Source organism: Ailuropoda melanoleuca, chromosome 2, assembly GCF_002007445.2.
Source record: "Ailuropoda melanoleuca isolate Jingjing chromosome 2, ASM200744v2, whole genome shotgun sequence".
NCBI lineage: Eukaryota > Metazoa > Chordata > Mammalia > Carnivora > Ursidae > Ailuropoda > Ailuropoda melanoleuca.
In genome coordinates, this window is record NC_048219.1 from 10,687,992 (window position 1) to 10,704,101 (window position 16,110).

General features: G+C 47.4%; 1 protein-coding gene across 3 annotated transcripts in view; it reads left to right on the forward strand.

Annotated features, from left to right (window-relative positions):
- HDAC1 (histone deacetylase 1) overlaps positions 1-15,575 on the forward strand; it is a 33,729-nt gene extending 18,154 nt beyond the window's left edge. For 2 of the 3 annotated variants that reach the window (XM_034648484.1, XM_002921865.4), the window contains 12 exons: positions 2,031-2,148; positions 8,023-8,097; positions 9,489-9,627; positions 10,087-10,228; positions 11,243-11,335; positions 12,516-12,624; positions 12,707-12,847; positions 13,355-13,463; positions 13,558-13,688; positions 13,968-14,120; positions 14,641-14,689; positions 14,964-15,575. In XM_034648484.1, coding sequence (XP_034504375.1) covers positions 2,058-2,148; positions 8,023-8,097; positions 9,489-9,627; positions 10,087-10,228; positions 11,243-11,335; positions 12,516-12,624; positions 12,707-12,847; positions 13,355-13,463; positions 13,558-13,688; positions 13,968-14,120; positions 14,641-14,689; positions 14,964-14,991 — 1,260 coding nt within the window. In that variant the 5' untranslated portion in view covers positions 2,031-2,057 and the 3' untranslated portion in view covers positions 14,992-15,575. The remainder of the gene's footprint in view (positions 1-2,030; positions 2,149-8,022; positions 8,098-9,488; positions 9,628-10,086; positions 10,229-11,242; positions 11,336-12,515; positions 12,625-12,706; positions 12,848-13,354; positions 13,464-13,557; positions 13,689-13,967; positions 14,121-14,640; positions 14,690-14,963) is intronic. The other variant, XM_019802459.2, reaches the window with a different exon arrangement.
- Positions 15,576-16,110: the final 535 nt, after the last annotated feature.

The window sequence follows — 16,110 nt, forward strand, 5'->3', positions numbered from 1 at the left end:
TGTTTTGTGATTTTTGACTGTGAGGTCATATATTTTGGAACTTTGTGGCCTGGGATGAAGATAGATTCTTAGAGCAAGATTTGCTTTTACTTCGTAAAAGAGGCAGCTTTTGAGATGGGCTTTGTCTTTGTTGAATGTAGTAGGTCTGGAGTGCAGAATTAAGGGTGGCTTGTCTTGAGCAACTGGTGGGTGGTGGTGAGGATGGGAACCCTGGGAAAGAAGAACATAGGAGAAATAAGGCGGTGGATGCAGTCAAGATTATGAAGGAGGTATAATGAAGGGGATTGGCAGTGGATTGAAATGGAAGTCAAGAAAGGGCGGAGTTAAGTATTACACTTAGGTTCTCAGCCTGAGTGGATGTTGGTGTCATTAACTAAAATAGTAAAAGAGAAGTCTGGAAGTGAAGTTAAATTTGAATGCCTCTGGGCTCTCTATGAATCGTTAGATCCAGTTGAATTTGAAGTGCCGTTAGGGTTCACAGGTAGAGCTGGCTGAGAAGCTGTTGGAATTGTGAATGTGGAGCTCAGAGCAGAAATCAAGATGGAGTGAGTCTGGGCAGGTACCTATGTAGAAGGGGTAGTCGAAGCTCCGTCCGCAACATTGCCATGAGGGTAAAGGGTTTTTAATATGTTTTTATATAGTAAAAACAACTTAGTATTTGGAGACAAGTCTTCTTCTTTCACTATGGGTGTGTTATATAAAACAGTCTCCATCTTTTAGTCTTACGTTCCTCCTTATATTAAGTGAGGATGAAACAAGAGTCAACTAGTGCCTGCAGCCAGACCTCTGGGTTCCTAGTCCGGTTTACCAGCTGTGCAGCCTTGTGCAAATTACTTAACCTCCCCGTGGCCAAAGTGAGGGTACTAACTGTATGGAGTTTAAGAGGTTGTTGTAAGGATCACAAAATAGCATACAGTGCCTGGCTCAGGGTAAACAATGTTGGGTGTGTACTGAAAATGCTTTATAAACTGGGAAGGTATTGGTAGCTAGAAAAACAGAGGGTCATCTTAGAAGGAGACCTACCTTTAAGGGATGAGAGGAAGAGAAGAGAAGTTTTTTAATTCTTTTTTTTTTTTTTAAGATTTTATTTATTTATTTATTTGAGAAAGAGTGAGCACGAGAAGGGGGTGGGGCCGAGGGCGACAGAGAAACAGACTCCCAGCTGAGCACAGAGCCTGATATGATCCCAGGACCCTAAGATCATGACCTGAGCTGAAGGCAGAAGCTGCTTTTTTTTTTAATTTGAAATGGTGAGAAAGGCTCATTTTTTTTTTTTTAGAGATTTTATTTATTTATTTGACAGAGAGAGAGCATAAGCAGGGAGAGCATCAGGCAGAGGGAGAGGGAGAAGCAGGCCCCTTGCAGAGCAGGGAGCCCAGTACCGGGCTTGTTCCCAGGACGCCGGGATTATGATCCGAGCCGAAGGCAGACACTTAACCAACTGAGCCACCAGGTGTCCCGAGAAGAGAATTTTTAAAAAGAGGGAAAGATGAATCAGAATGTTAGGAGAATCTGGAAATTACCATGTCAAGGAAGCTTCAGTAGGGAGGGTATGATCAGAATCGTTGGTGTGATGATGATTTATAAAAAATTTCCTGTTTCAATTATTGTTAGTCACCCCTTTTTCTCGAACTCTTGGAGCCATGTGGCTCATAACTATATATTGTTATACTTAAAAAGAAGTAAGAGTTGGTAAAGCTCTTCACAACGTACAAGGAGATTTAACATCTCGTGCAGTTCTCACGATCCCTGTGAGGTAGAAGTTACCCCCGTTTAGGAAATGAGAAAATTGAGGCTCACTAGATAGCCTTGCCTGAGCAGCAGAGCCGGGGTTGCAGTCGGGGTCTCCTGATACTGACTCTCCTTTGATAATCTTCTGTGCCTAATGAGATCAGAAGTTTCTGGAGCCTTAATCTACCCAGCAATTGCTTTTCAACCTTTACAGCACCTAGTTCAGTGCTGGGCAGATACTGAGTGACCACTGGCCGTGGTTCGGGAATAACGCGTCCTTTCTCCCCTCTGCCCTCTAGCGCCCTCACAAAGCCAATGCTGAGGAGATGACCAAGTACCACAGTGACGACTACATTAAATTCCTGCGCTCCATCCGCCCAGATAACATGTCCGAGTACAGCAAGCAGATGCAGAGATGTAAGTCCATTCTGTTCCCTCCTTACTCCGGGCCCCTGGTGGGTCTGCCTTTGAACTGCAGAGGTCCACCCTGCCTTCCCTAGTTTCTCCCATTCAGCCGACGCCTGATTTCCCCTGCCTTTCAAGGATGCCGAAGGGCTGCTTTTTTCCTCAAGTCTAGTTTTGCTTGTATCTTGATGATAAGGAATAGAGTTTGATCTTTGTCTAGTTAGGTTCACAACACTATGCCAAGGAAACTGTAAATGTTGGAATGGAAAAAGCACTGACCTGGGAGAGGGGCATGGGAAATGCAAGCCCCAGCTCTGACTCTTTTTTTTTTTTTTAATATTTTATTTATTTATTGACAGAGATAGAGACAGCCAGCGAGAGAGGGAACACAAGCAGGGGGAGTGGGAGAGGAAGAAGCAGGCTCATAGCACAGGAACCTGATGTGGGGCTCGATCCCATAATGCTGGGATCACGCCCTGAGCCGAAGGCAGACGCTTAACCGCTGTGCCACCCAGGCGCCCCCCAGCTCTGACTCTTAACTGACCAGGCAAGTCACTTTCCCTTAGATTTTTTCTTTTGTAAAATGGACTGGATGTCGTCCTTTACAAGTAGAGCTGCTCTCACTCTGTGAGTATTCACCGAGAATTGGGTGGCCGCTTAGAATAGACTCTAGATGATGTGATCTTTGAGTTGAGGTGATGCTGCTCCTGCTTCCTGAGACTTAAACCCCAGAACAGGTGGCATCTCAGAAGCCACACTGGGTTTGTAGGATCATGGGGATTTTTTCAGCTGTGGAAGAAAATGTGTTGAAATTTGGGAGAAAAACTATCGTATCTGACTTCTCCCTTATGTTCTTTTAGAAATTTTCTCTCAGTACCTAATATCTCATATAATAAAACAATGAAACAACATTGTCCAGAGAAGTTTTGATTAGCTCATAACAGCTTATTTTGAAATATCAGCAAATCTGTGGTCCTTGTTTCTGCTGGCTACAAGGTAGTCTGATTCCCAGGGCAGAAAGTTTATTTGTTGCAATAATCATGTCGTTGTAATGATTACAGAACCACAGAGACCTTTTTTAAAGCATCAAGCTTCTTTACCACCTACACCTCCAGGAGCTGTTGCCCCTTCGAAGTGCAGTATTTGCTCTTTGAATTGACAAGCTCTTATTTGCTTCCAGGATGAGACAAATTCCTTCCTTTGCTCTAGATGGCTTTAGGGCTTCTCATAACCTATTTAGGCCAGTGATAGGCTCCACTGTCAGCAGAGAGGATTCTCATTAGAGAAGCAGCTTGGTGTTGAAGCAAGAAAATGAACTTTGATGTCTTGGTTTGAAGCCCTTCGTCACTTAGCTGCTGTGTGTTCTTAAGCAAGTCCCTAGCCTTTCTAAGCCTTGTTTTGTCTTCTTTCTTTCTTGAGTTTTAAAGATTTATTTATTTATTTTAGAGAGAGAGTGCTTGTGCAGGGGGGAGGGGCAGAGGGAGAGGGAGAGAGAATCTCAAGCAGACTGCTACTGAATATGGAGCCCAGAGCCTGGAGCCAGATGCAGGGCTTGATCTCACAACCCTGAGATCATGACCTGAGCCGAAACCAAGAGCCGGGTGCTTAACTGACTGCACCACCCAGGCACCCCTGTTTTCTCTTCTTTAAAAGGAAGAGAGGGGTGCCTGGGTGGCTCAGTCAGTTAAGTGCCTGCCTTCGGCTCAGGTCATGATCCCAGGGTCCTGGGATTGAGCCCTACATTGAGCTCCCTACTCAGCAGGGAGTCTGCTTGTCTTTCTTCCTCTCCCTCTACCCCCTTCCTCGTGCATGCTTTCTCTCTTACTCTCTCTCAAATAAATAAAATCTTTAAAAAAAATAAAGGAAGATAATAGTGCCTATTTCATAGTGGAAGTTGGGGGGATAAGGGAGATAGCACTGACTGTCAATGAATAGTAACTTTTGCTATGATGCCATATTACTTTCATTCTTTTTTTTATTTTTATTTTTTTTTAATTTTGTTTTTTTTAATTTTTTAAAGATTTTATTTATTTATTCGACAGAGATAGAGACACCCAGCGAGAGAGGGAACACAAGCAGGGGGAGTGGGAGAGGAAGAAGCAGGCTCACAGCAGAAGAGCCTGATGCGGGGCTCGACCCCACAACGCCGGGATCATGCCCTGAGCTGAAGGCAGACACTTAACCGCTGTGCCACCCAGGCGCCCAATTTCATTCTTTTTTTTAAAGATTTTATTTATTTGTCAGAGAATGAGAGAGAGAGAGAAAGAGAGAGAGAGTGTGCACAAGCAGGGGAGGGGCAGAGGCAGAGGAAGAAGCCAGCTCCCCTCTGAGCAAGAAGCCCGATGCGGGACTTGATCCCAGGACCCTGGGATCAGAATCTGACCCGAAGGCAGATGCTTAACTGACTGAGCCACCCAGGCATCCCAGCTTTCATTATTTTCAAGTCTGTCAAGGCAGGCATAAAATATTACGCTCTGAGGAATGACCAGGTTTAGGTCTGGCTCCCAGTTTGCTCCAATTTTCTTGAAACTAGCATTCTAAGGTTGTGCATTAAAAAATTAGGTCTGGGATTTTCTCTCACTGAAGATGGGTTAGGAAGGGTGAGGCTCTCTAAGGACTTTCAGGCACCTTCCTGACTTGATTCATAGGAAGATGTCGCTTAGTGAAGTGCTGTATAACTAGGGGTATCTACAGAGACAACAACAGGGATGTGAGAGCTGAGCTTTTTTTTTATATTCACCAACACCTAACCTAGGAAGTTACACGTGTATTTAGACTAAGTAAGTTAGGCTTCCTTGCTCTTGGCTAGAATGTAATGAATGTTTTGTGGTCATTTTGAGACTTTGAGAACCTTGATCAGAAGTTCTGACCTAATATTTTATTTTATTTTATTTTTAATTTTATTTATTTATTCGACAGAGATAGAGACAGCCAGCGAGAGAGGGAACACAAGCAGGGGGAGTGGGAGAGGAAGAAGCAGGCTCACAGCAGAGGAGCCTGATGTGGGGCTCGATCCCACAACGCCGGGATCATGCCCTGAGCCGAAGGCAGACGCTTAACCGCTGTGCCACCCAGGCGCCCCAGACCTAATATTTTAATTAGTTAAAATGGGGCCATGCTGTACAGTAGACTCCCTGACAACCTGGCTTGATCTGCCCATTTGCAGTCGGTCCCCTGTCAGCCAGCCTTTCCTTGCCGGCGAACTCGTGGCCTGTTGGGCTCAGGCCTTCTTAGAAATAATAATAAATAAACAAAATGGGTTCGAACATCAATAAATGCAATTGTTTTATTTTTTTGCCAGATTGTTTATCAGAATGTGAAACATGGTGGGAAAATGATAAAGGAGAATTATGGTGGCAAAATTTGGAGACATTGTCGTCCATTTTATAGATATATAAACTGAGGTGAAATGACTTTTCCAGGGTCACCCAGCGAAGTAGTGGTAGAATGGAGAATGGAACTCGTTTCCTAATTCTGGAGTATTTTTAAATACATTGCGTGTAAAATATTTCAGACACACACACAGAAGTATAAAAAGTAATAGAATGAACATTCAAGTACCCACTACCAGCCTTTTCTTCTAAGAAAACAGTACCAATATAGCTGAAGCCCCCCCCCCGGCGCCTCCCCTTGATCACACATGCTGTCTCTCCTACCCTCACCCCCCATTACAGCACCACAGTGCTGTGATGTCCCTGTTAATCCCGTGCATCTCTTTCTGCAGTGGGCTTTCTACTGCCTTCCCCATCTCCTTCTGCTCTCCCATCTCTCACCCAGTATTGCTCCATTCAGTCTAACGCCAGCCTAAGAATAAGAAACATATTTGTAGTGGGAAGAGGGAAACCCATAGAAAAGTCCTCCCTCGTTTCATACATTAGCCCAAGCGAGGGTCTACACTCCCATTTCCCCCCCTTTCCAAAATCTCCAGTCACACAGCTTGTTGAACTGGGAATAATGGGCTGGCCATTTGAGCCACATGTTGGTTTGGGGTCTGAAGAAAAATATTTTTTTCTCCTATCTAAAACAACCATTTCTTGGGGCACCTGGCTGCCTCAGTCAGTAGAGCATGTGACTCTGTTTTGGGGTCGTAAGTTCCAGCCTCCTGTTGGGTATAGAGCTTACTTAAAAATAATAATAAAAATAAAAAATAAATAAAACAACCATTTCTCCCATGGTGGCTCCACATCCCAAGTGGGAGTATAAGCAAATCTCTGGAAACCTAGGCAGGCCAAATCCAGTGAAGGAGGAAGCAGCCGGAGGGGGCAATTGGTTGCCAATGGATAAAGAGCCTGGCCCCAGAGACCAAAGTTCTTATTGACACAGCCTCCCAGTGTTTACCCAGGCAGTGGGGGTGAGAGCCACCTAGCACTGCTCACCCCTTTATGCGGGCCACACTTCCTCAGAGCGCTTGTCTTAGCAGGACACCCTCCAAGTTTAGGGCAGTGCCAGGGTTGGTAACGTGTGTGGTTATTGCAAACTCTGAGCTTCAGCTGTCTCTCAGGTTACCACAGTCTGAGCTGCGCTCTGCTACCATCCTCCTCCTAGGGCTCCTCGCTGCTCTGCTTGGGGAACCCCAGCTGATAGCAACAGGTGCAGTAGGGAGGCTGGGGCAAGGAATAGCCCTTGCCTCTCATTTCCTGTGTATCATTCATGTCTCAGTAGTTTCCCCCCCCCCTTTTTTTTTTAAGATTTTATTTATTTGAGAGCGAGAAAGAGCCTGGGAGTCTGAGGGGAGGGGAAGAGAGGGAGGGAGAGAGAGAGAGTCTCGAACAGCCTCCTTGCTGCGCAAGGAGCCCAATCTCATGACCCTGAGCCGAAACCAAGAGTAGGACGCTCAACTGACTGAGCCATCCAGGAGCCCCTAATAGTTTGCTTTTCTGGGAGAGGAGACTTGGAGCCCTAAGGTTCCTCTCTAGCTCTGTGACTCGGCAGCCCTCAGGTGTGCTTCCTTTCCTGCCTCTCTGTTCATTTGCATCACTGTTTGCATGTGTTTCCTCATTACATGTTAGTTTGTACTTTTGCCCCTTTTAGGCCTGAAATAACTTGACTCCAGTTGTCACTTGTAGGTGTAGTAGAAAGAGCACTGGACTGTGGGAGTCAAGACACCTGGACTGTGATTCGGGCTCTGCCCCTGCCTGCTTATATAACTGTGGGCAGGTCACTTAATTCTCCGGATCTGTTTGTTCCTGTGGACGGTGGGGTTGATGTGTCTTGTCCAACTCATGGGGTTGTGACAAGGACCAGATGAGATTGTATGTGAAATGATTGGAGAGAAGGCTAGAGTATATTTTCATGGGCTTTTAGGGCAGGCAGACCAGTGCTTAAACGTTGCCTCTGCTATTTACTAGCAGTTCACCTCTCTGAGGAGGTTTCCCATTTATAAAAGACGACCAAGTCCTGTCTCAGAAGGTTAGAAGGTTATGTGAAGATAAAGGACATAAGGAACTTAAAGCCTTTAGCACAGCGTCTGGCCCATTGTGAAGCGTTCAGATGATAGACAGGTCTCAGTTCTTCCCTGCCTTGTCGGTCAGCGGAGTGAGCCCCGGAACAAACCCGGGAATAAGCAGCTGTTCTTCTCCCTCAAGGAAAGAGCCAACATTTTCTGACTACTTACTTGCTATATTCTTCCCCATGTAAGATTTCTGTTAATCTTCTCAACGTTTAGGTGAGGTGGATACATGATTGCTAGTTAAAGGTAATGAGCCAAAGCTCTGAAAAGTTAAATGATTTGACCCAATCACAAAACCAGTAAGGAGAGCTTGGACTAGAACCCAGGCCTTCTGAATCCAAATTCTGTATTCCGCCCCCTGCACCCATAGGCTCATAAATATGTAAACAAAAACTAAAGGAATTGTGGAAACTAACCTTTCTCTTATGTCTTTTAAGTCAACGTCGGTGAGGACTGTCCAGTATTTGATGGCCTGTTTGAATTCTGTCAGTTATCTACTGGAGGCTCTGTGGGTAAGGAATATGCCTCCCTCCTCACGGGCTGTGCTGGGTTTAACTAGTGAGGTCTGCCTTTTAGGCCACTATCCCAGTAGGGCTGATCTGTGACCCTGTAAAATGGTCCTGTGAGTTTTTACCTTTAAAATATCATTCTGGTTCAGTCCCAGCCCAGGTTCAGTCTCTGACATGGTACTGACAGGTGTCCTTGACTGTCCTCTCCTACCAAGAGATCTTATATACTGGAATTCCCTGCAGACCTCGTGGGGCTGTGGAGATGCTGTACATAGAAGCAATTTGCAAACAGCAAAGTGCTATAAAAATGGGAAGTGTCATCATCTGTGTCTTACAAAAGACCATAGTAATTACCTTTAGAGGTCAGACAGACTCTCTACATATCTCCCACTTCCATTATTAACTTCTAGATTACCTCTACGATTACTCTAAACCCTTTCTTAACAAATATTTATTTTCCTATGATGATTGTTTTCTATCCTCTCCCCTTTCCCCTGGCTCCCAGTATAATCTCAGAAAACAAAGATGTGCATGGGAAAACATTGCTCACTATCACGCTGTCCACGAATAATCATTATTACCATTTTGGTGTTTGTGCATCCATTCTTTTTTCTGTGTGTATATATCTGGATATAAAATATACATCTGTATTTTACAAAAAATGTGTCACATGCATAATTTTGTGTCTGCAGCTTTTACTTAGTAAATCTTTAAAATTTCTTTAGCTCTAGTAGTCCACAGCATGATTTCTAGTGGCTACATAATTATTCCATATTATGGACCAACTTCGGTTGATAAAATCCGTCCCCTCTTGTTGGATCACTTGGCTTGTTCCATGTTTTTATTGCCGTTAAAGTTACACTGCCACAGACGCACCTGAATACACAGGTGTACGTTTCTCTCATTTCTGTGGCCTGTTTGTACTTTGAGCTTCTAATACCTATAGTATTTTCACCATTTTTTGACCATGAGCCCCAGTAAGAAATACATTTACCCTTGCAATCGAGGTTGTGCACACACGTTCTCGCTCTGAAGCCAGTTTCACAGAAGAGCAGTTATCTTTACTGTTACTTTATCCTAGTTGGTTTTGTTTAATACACACACACACACACACACACACACACACACACACACACACTAATCATGACCCAGTAAACCAGTTTTAAGGCTTACCGGTGGGTTTCCACCCTCAGTTTGGAAAAAGTTACGTAGAATAGCCAGTGTCATATTTACTCCCTGTTGGAATAGGGAGGGAGGGAGGGAGAGGACTGGCCTGTGAATCATACAGTCCAGTTTGTTGAATAGGTCCCACTTCTCACTGGGTTTCCTGGGCTTCTTGGGGAAAAGGGGAGAACAGCTTGCTAACAGTCTTATGTTCATTCTCCCACACCCAGCGAGTGCTGTGAAACTGAATAAGCAGCAGACGGACATCGCTGTGAATTGGGCCGGGGGCCTGCACCATGCAAAGAAGTCTGAGGCATCCGGCTTCTGTTACGTCAATGATATCGTCTTGGCCATCCTGGAACTGCTAAAGTATGCCTGCCTGGCCTTGTCTCTTGGAGGAGCACCTTAGGCCAGGTTCCCACTTCCCTGTCCCCCTGGGCTTGCCTCCCTAGTTTGCTTTTCCTAGCGGTGTGCTGGCTAGGATGTGTTCAGTGAGTGTCTCTGGCCATCCTCTCCTTGACGGGGTCTTGGTTTGATCTGAGCCCACGGCAAGATCAGGGGCAGGCGCTGCTCAGATCCTGGCTCCAGAGTGTCCCTGTGTGGCTGGAGTTGACCCTGGCTGTAGAGTAGGAAGATCGGACTTGGTCGGCTTGGTCAGGCCTCTGGAGACACCCTGGCGCTCTTCCACCTTCCTTCAGCCAGTTTCCACGTCTCTGGTGCTTAGAGATACCTGAGGGAGGCAGCCAGCCCGGTAAGCTGGGACCTGGCGCCCTTGGCGCGTCCCATTCCCAGAGAGCCCCCAGACCCCTGACCCCCTTCTGATCCTAGGTATCACCAGAGGGTGCTGTATATTGACATTGATATTCACCACGGCGATGGCGTGGAAGAGGCCTTCTATACCACAGACCGGGTCATGACTGTGTCCTTTCATAAATACGGAGAGTACTTCCCAGGAACTGGGGACCTACGGGTGAGAACTCCCTTCAGGGGCCTACCAGCTCACCCTCAGCTGCCAGCTCTAACTCTCCTATCTCATGTCACCAGACACCACTTCCTGCCTCTTCTGCCGTTCGGAAAGCCATACACCAGCCTAGGGTACCTGCCCTGGTCTCCTTCGCTCCCTTATTCTGGAGGAAGGGAGTGATGGGGCCCAAGGGGTTGGGAGGGATAGGGGTCGCATGACTCATGACAGGTCCCTCTTGGCCATAGCTAAGTTACATTATACTACTTAGGTGTCCCATACGACTTGAATTTTAGGCTAGAAATATCAGGTTCTCTCCCATGGGCTAGGAACTGGGACCTTATGGACCATCTCAAGGGTTCATAACCTTCCCCTTTGATCATGTGCCTGAAAGTTATGGACTCTGTCCCTAGGAAAGTATAGGAAATCTTTTGTATCTGATACTGAATAGTTAATTAAAGACACCTCCCCTTATGGAAGACCAGTAGACCTGGTCAGTAGACCTCAGGGTAAGTCCTCGGAAGCTAACTCACTGAACCGTTGTATCTGTTTCTATTAGCATGAATATGAAACCGGCCCTTTGCCATGCGGTAGCCCTCTGGTGAAAAAGTGGCACTAATTCATTTGTTTGCTGTGGCAAGCATTAGAATACGTGGGCATTTCTAATTTTAAAGAATTCTTCCACCTTCTCCAGGGAGGAAGCGGTTGTCCCAGGGTGGGTATTGGCTCTGGCCCAGCCCAGCTCGGAGGTCTCGTGCTGTGGGGTGGGATCGTCCATCTCCGACACCATAAACAGTTCTCAGCCTGGGCACAGGCTCAGTGGTGTGTCCAGAGATGTGAGCTAGACTTGCCCCTGAGGGGGTTGGTATTAACCAAGACGCTCCTGTTCTGTCCCTGGCTCAGCTCATGGGCCCCTCTTGTCTCCCTTAGAACCACTGCTTCTGTCCTGAGCCTTCCAGCCCCATCCTTGAACTTCTTTCTAGCTTCATCTTTCAATTTTACTTTAATGTCCCTCTTGATTAGGACATTGGGGCTGGCAAAGGCAAGTATTACGCTGTTAACTACCCGCTCCGAGATGGGATCGATGACGAGTCCTATGAGGCCATTTTCAAGCCGGTAAGTGGCCTATCCACCACCCGGCTGCAGTCGGGCTTGGTCTAAGGGAGGGGTAGCAAAGTACCCCCAGCATACCTCAGGGACCTCTCCCCCCGTGAGAAGCTGGTCAGGCAATGAGATGTGTTTTGACCCTGGATTGTATGCTGTGTGGTCAGCTAGAGGAACGAAATTCATCCAAATATTTATTGATGCCTTCTGTGGGTCAGACCCTCTGTTGGATACAAGAATATCTGAGACATGAATCATGCCCTTGAAGACCTCAGAGTCTACATTGCGGGAGGCAGGCACATACACGGCAGTGTGTGGTCATTACTGTTTTTGCAGGATGAACAGAACAGTGGGAGACAAACCACTGCCTGGGCTGGGGAGAGAGTAGTCAGAGATGATTTCATAGAGGTGGTGGTATTTGAGCTGGACTCTGAAAAATGAGGAGTTGCCCGTGTGAAGACGGAGATGGAGGCTAGAGGGCTGGGGGTGGCATTCATCAGGGGGAACAGCACCAGCAGAAGCACAGAGGTGCCAGTACGTAGCTGTGTGTAAGCCAGTATGATGGGTGGGAGGACTGTTGAAGGATGTGGTAGGACACGTACGTTGGGGTCAGTATTTCAAAGGGAGCCTTGAATGCCAAGCTGAGGAGTTAAATCTCTGCCTGCAGGCCACAAGGAACCATTACTGGAGTATTAGACTAATAAGTTGAAGTAGTCAAGTGCCTGCTGTATGCCTTGTGGTAAGGGTGACAGCGAAGCCCAAGGTATGGGCTTTGTCCTAGGCTAACGTCAAAATCTTGTCAGCAAGAGAAAGACAAAAGTGAGCGCTCCCTCACAATATGAGGCTCAAAGTCTGTGGGACCGAAGGTGTAGGGCAGATGCAGCTAAGGGTCAGGAGTGGCACTGGAGCTTGGGCAGTGAAAGTAAAGAAGGGAAAGTTGAGGAGGCTCATCTAGGTTCAGCATTACTAGAGCTAGAAGGATCTTGGAGAGCCTTTCAAATTGCAGAACTGAAATCCCAAGGAGGGAAACAGGAACCCCAGACCGATGTTCCCTCTTTACCACCCAGCATGAGGGAGAGTGGAAAGGTAGGAGTAAATGATAGGAAACAGAAGTACTGCACCCACCCTTTGCAGCCCCAAACATCACATAACTTTTCCTAAAGCCAGTGGTCACCAGGATGTGTCCTTTTAGGTCATATCTAAAGTGATGGAGATGTTCCAGCCCAGTGCGGTTGTCTTACAGTGTGGCTCTGACTCCCTGTCTGGGGATCGGTTAGGTTGCTTCAATCTGACCATCAAAGGTGAGACCGTGTAGGATAGGAATGGGTGGGCAGGGTCCCCCTGGGTATTCCTGTAACCCAGCACCCCTTTCTCCCACCGAAGGGCATGCCAAGTGTGTGGAGTTTGTGAAGAGCTTCAACCTGCCTATGCTAATGCTGGGCGGAGGTGGCTACACCATCCGTAACGTGGCCCGCTGCTGGACGTACGAAACGGCAGTGGCCCTGGACACAGAAATCCCAAATGGTAATAGCTCCAGGGCCAGGTGGGGCTGGGCAGAGCTGGAGTGTATGTGTCCTCAAGTTCACAAGCCCTTTCGCATTGGCCGTGTGGCCTCTCCTCTTCTGATACTAGTCATTGATTCTCTTGCCTATGCTCTTGTGATTGTCAGGACTTCAGTGTTTCCTGAGTCCTTTTTTGACCCTGTCCTCTCTCCTTCCCGCTTCTGGTCTAGACAAAATTATCAGTGGTTATTTATAGCTTTGGAATTTCTACTCCGTAGGGGAACTGGGGTAGTCAGCGAGGAAGCGCTCCCAATGAGCATTGCCTAAATGTTTCCAACCAGGGGCTTGTGCCTTCTCATTGTGTGTGTGTGTATACACTGGAGAATGGCGTTAAAAAGACTGAAACCCTGTAAGTACCCAAGTACTCTGTTAGATGGTTGGGCTGACAGTTCTAGATAAACCTACAAATGCTTTTCTCAGGGTCCCGTGGTAGCCAGGTCTCTTGACTCTTATCTCCTGCCCCAATTAGAGCTTCCGTACAACGACTACTTCGAATACTTTGGGCCAGATTTCAAACTTCACATCAGTCCTTCCAATATGACCAACCAGAATACCAATGAATACCTGGAGAAGATCAAGTGAGTATATCCCCGGACGCCCCCTGACCGAACATTCCAGGCTCTGGTTTGTCCCTAACCAGAGCCCAGCCACCCTCTCTACCATTGGCCATAGACAGCGACTGTTTGAGAACCTGAGAATGCTGCCCCACGCACCTGGGGTCCAAATGCAGGTGATTCCTGAGGATGCCATTCCAGAGGAGAGTGGCGACGAGGACGAAGAAGACCCTGACAAGCGCATCTCGAGTAAGACCTAGACCCAAGGGCCAGTACCTTCCCATTCAGTAGGTAGCTCTGACTTCCCACCACTGTTCTTGGTTCCACATTCCTCCCAAGCTACCCCTCTGTTGAGAAACCCAAATTCTAGTACTTGGGACAGTTTAGGGAGTCTGAGCTTCGTTCCCCTCTTCTTGGTCACCCCTTCCCTTGGTGTCTCCTGGAGGACACACAGGGAAGCACTGGGCACAGACCCCGAGGTAAAGCTAATCTCCTGCTGTCTCACCCACGTTTCCCATTGCTTCCCAGTCTGTTCTTCTGACAAGCGAATTGCATGTGAGGAAGAGTTCTCAGACTCTGATGAGGAGGGAGAAGGTGGACGCAAGAACGCTTCCAACTTCAAAAAAGCCAAGAGAGTCAAAACTGAGGACGAAAAAGAGAAAGACCCAGAAGAGAAGAAAGGTGGGTTTGGATCACGCCCAGACTTGGGTCTTGAGCCCCAGACCAGAGAGGAGGATGAATCTATGTAGGGCACTGGGAGGAGGGAGCTGACTCAGGCCCTGCCTTGTTTGGGGTTCTGCCCCAGCTCCCAGAAGTGGCAGGGCCCACAAAAGAATGAAACTCGATTTGTCATCTCCACTGGCTGCTTGAGCCCTGCCAGGCTCCGGAGCCAGGGACATGCCTGGGCTCCCCGTGGTCAGGAGTGTGGCTCTCACATACCACCCAACCCCTTTCCCAGCACTTCACCCCAGTTTCCCAGGGGGCTGCCCCCGCCCACCGGGTTCAGGCACTAGCAGGCTGGGAAACCGGTCCGACCTGTTTGTTCTCAGCAGGGCTCAATGGGAGGGCCTGGGATGGGCTTTTCTCTCTTTTGTATGCCCAGTGAGCCGTAGTGTTAGGGAATGGGTTTCAGGCTAAGTAAAGATTCCGTGGGTCTTTCTGGAGGGGAGCCCTTGGTCATCCCTGTACTCTTATGTTCTAGAAGTCACAGAAGAGGAGAAAACCAAGGAGGAGAAGCAAGAAGCCAAAGGGTGAGGAAGGAGCTGTCGGCCATCTCCCTGGCATTGGAGCACCAGCCCCTTTGTCCGCTAGGCTGAGAGAAGGCGCAGGGACAGCTGGTGCAGCTTACAAAGACCTCTTTCAGGGACCAGTCTGTCTGTCTCTGCAGTTCTAGGCAGAGCTAGGAAGCCCCAGCCCTCGGCAGTCACCTGGGCAGCTGGGGTCCTATAGAAGTCATTGTCCCCATGTTTTGCCTCAAGGCCTCTGGGGTGCATTATCTCATGCCAGTCTCTGCTCTCTCCACAGGGTCAAGGAGGAGGTCAAGTTGGCTTGAGCAGACCTCTCCAGTTCTGGCTTCCTGCCAGGTTCCCCACCTTTCACCCACAACCCCTCAGATTTTATATTTTCTATTTCTCTGTGTATTTATATAAAAATATATTAAATATAAATATCCCCAGGGACTAGACAGGAACCAGGGCCCTGAGCCCAGGGCACAAGTTATGAGTGAGCTTTTCTAGTGGCTGCCTTGCCACCTATCCTTCCCCAGTTCTTAATTTTGAACCATAACGGGTGCCGGGTCTGGAAGGCATACTCTTAAGCAGCCATAGGACAGAATCCTAAAATGCCAAGTGCCTGCTTAGTAGCTTTGGAAAGGTTCCCTTGTTGAGCGTTCTAGGAGTGGCTGGGTTTTCAGGGACCCCCTCCCGTCATGCTCCTTAAGGTAACATCAGCCATTTTTAGATTGGTTTGGTTATCATACCTTCCCACTGGCCCCATGTGAGCCAAGGAACTCACACTGCCTGCCCTCTAACCTCGTCCAATTCTGCAGGTGGAGATTGGTAGTCTAGTATCCTTTTTGAGATACTATTTTCATTTTCATGAGGATCTTTGTAATAAAAATGGTACATTTCTACATTCTCCTGAGCTTGTCTGCTGCCAGTGTCCCTGGGCACTCCCTGCCCTTCTGGGGTCCATGAGAACCTGGGCAACCCGCTGAACAAGAAAACAACCCCACAAACTTACCTCTCACCTTAATCCCTCCCTCCAGGGTCAAGGTTAACCGATCTTCTCACCCTACCCCCAGAAGACCACTCATTAAAAAGCACTACTAAAGGGACGACATTTATTCCTTTTCCAAATGTTACAGTAAAACCAGGTGGAAGAGAATGGTTTTAGCAGTTAGAAAAAAAAAAAAAAAGTACAAATCTGGGGTTTGGCCATTAAAAGTTATTTACAACAATGGGAGGGGAAAAAAAAGACAACAAGAAGTTGTTTCACATTACAGACCTCCCCCCCACCCCAAAGCCTAATACTTGCTTACCAAGTCAAAAAAGAGACACAGTCGATTCACAAGCCGGAGGTTTGAACTTGAGTAAGACATTTATAAAAACCTAGACAGGGGCAGTGTCCTCCCCAGCCCAGGTGCCACTAGGCACAGCACAAGAGACTAAAA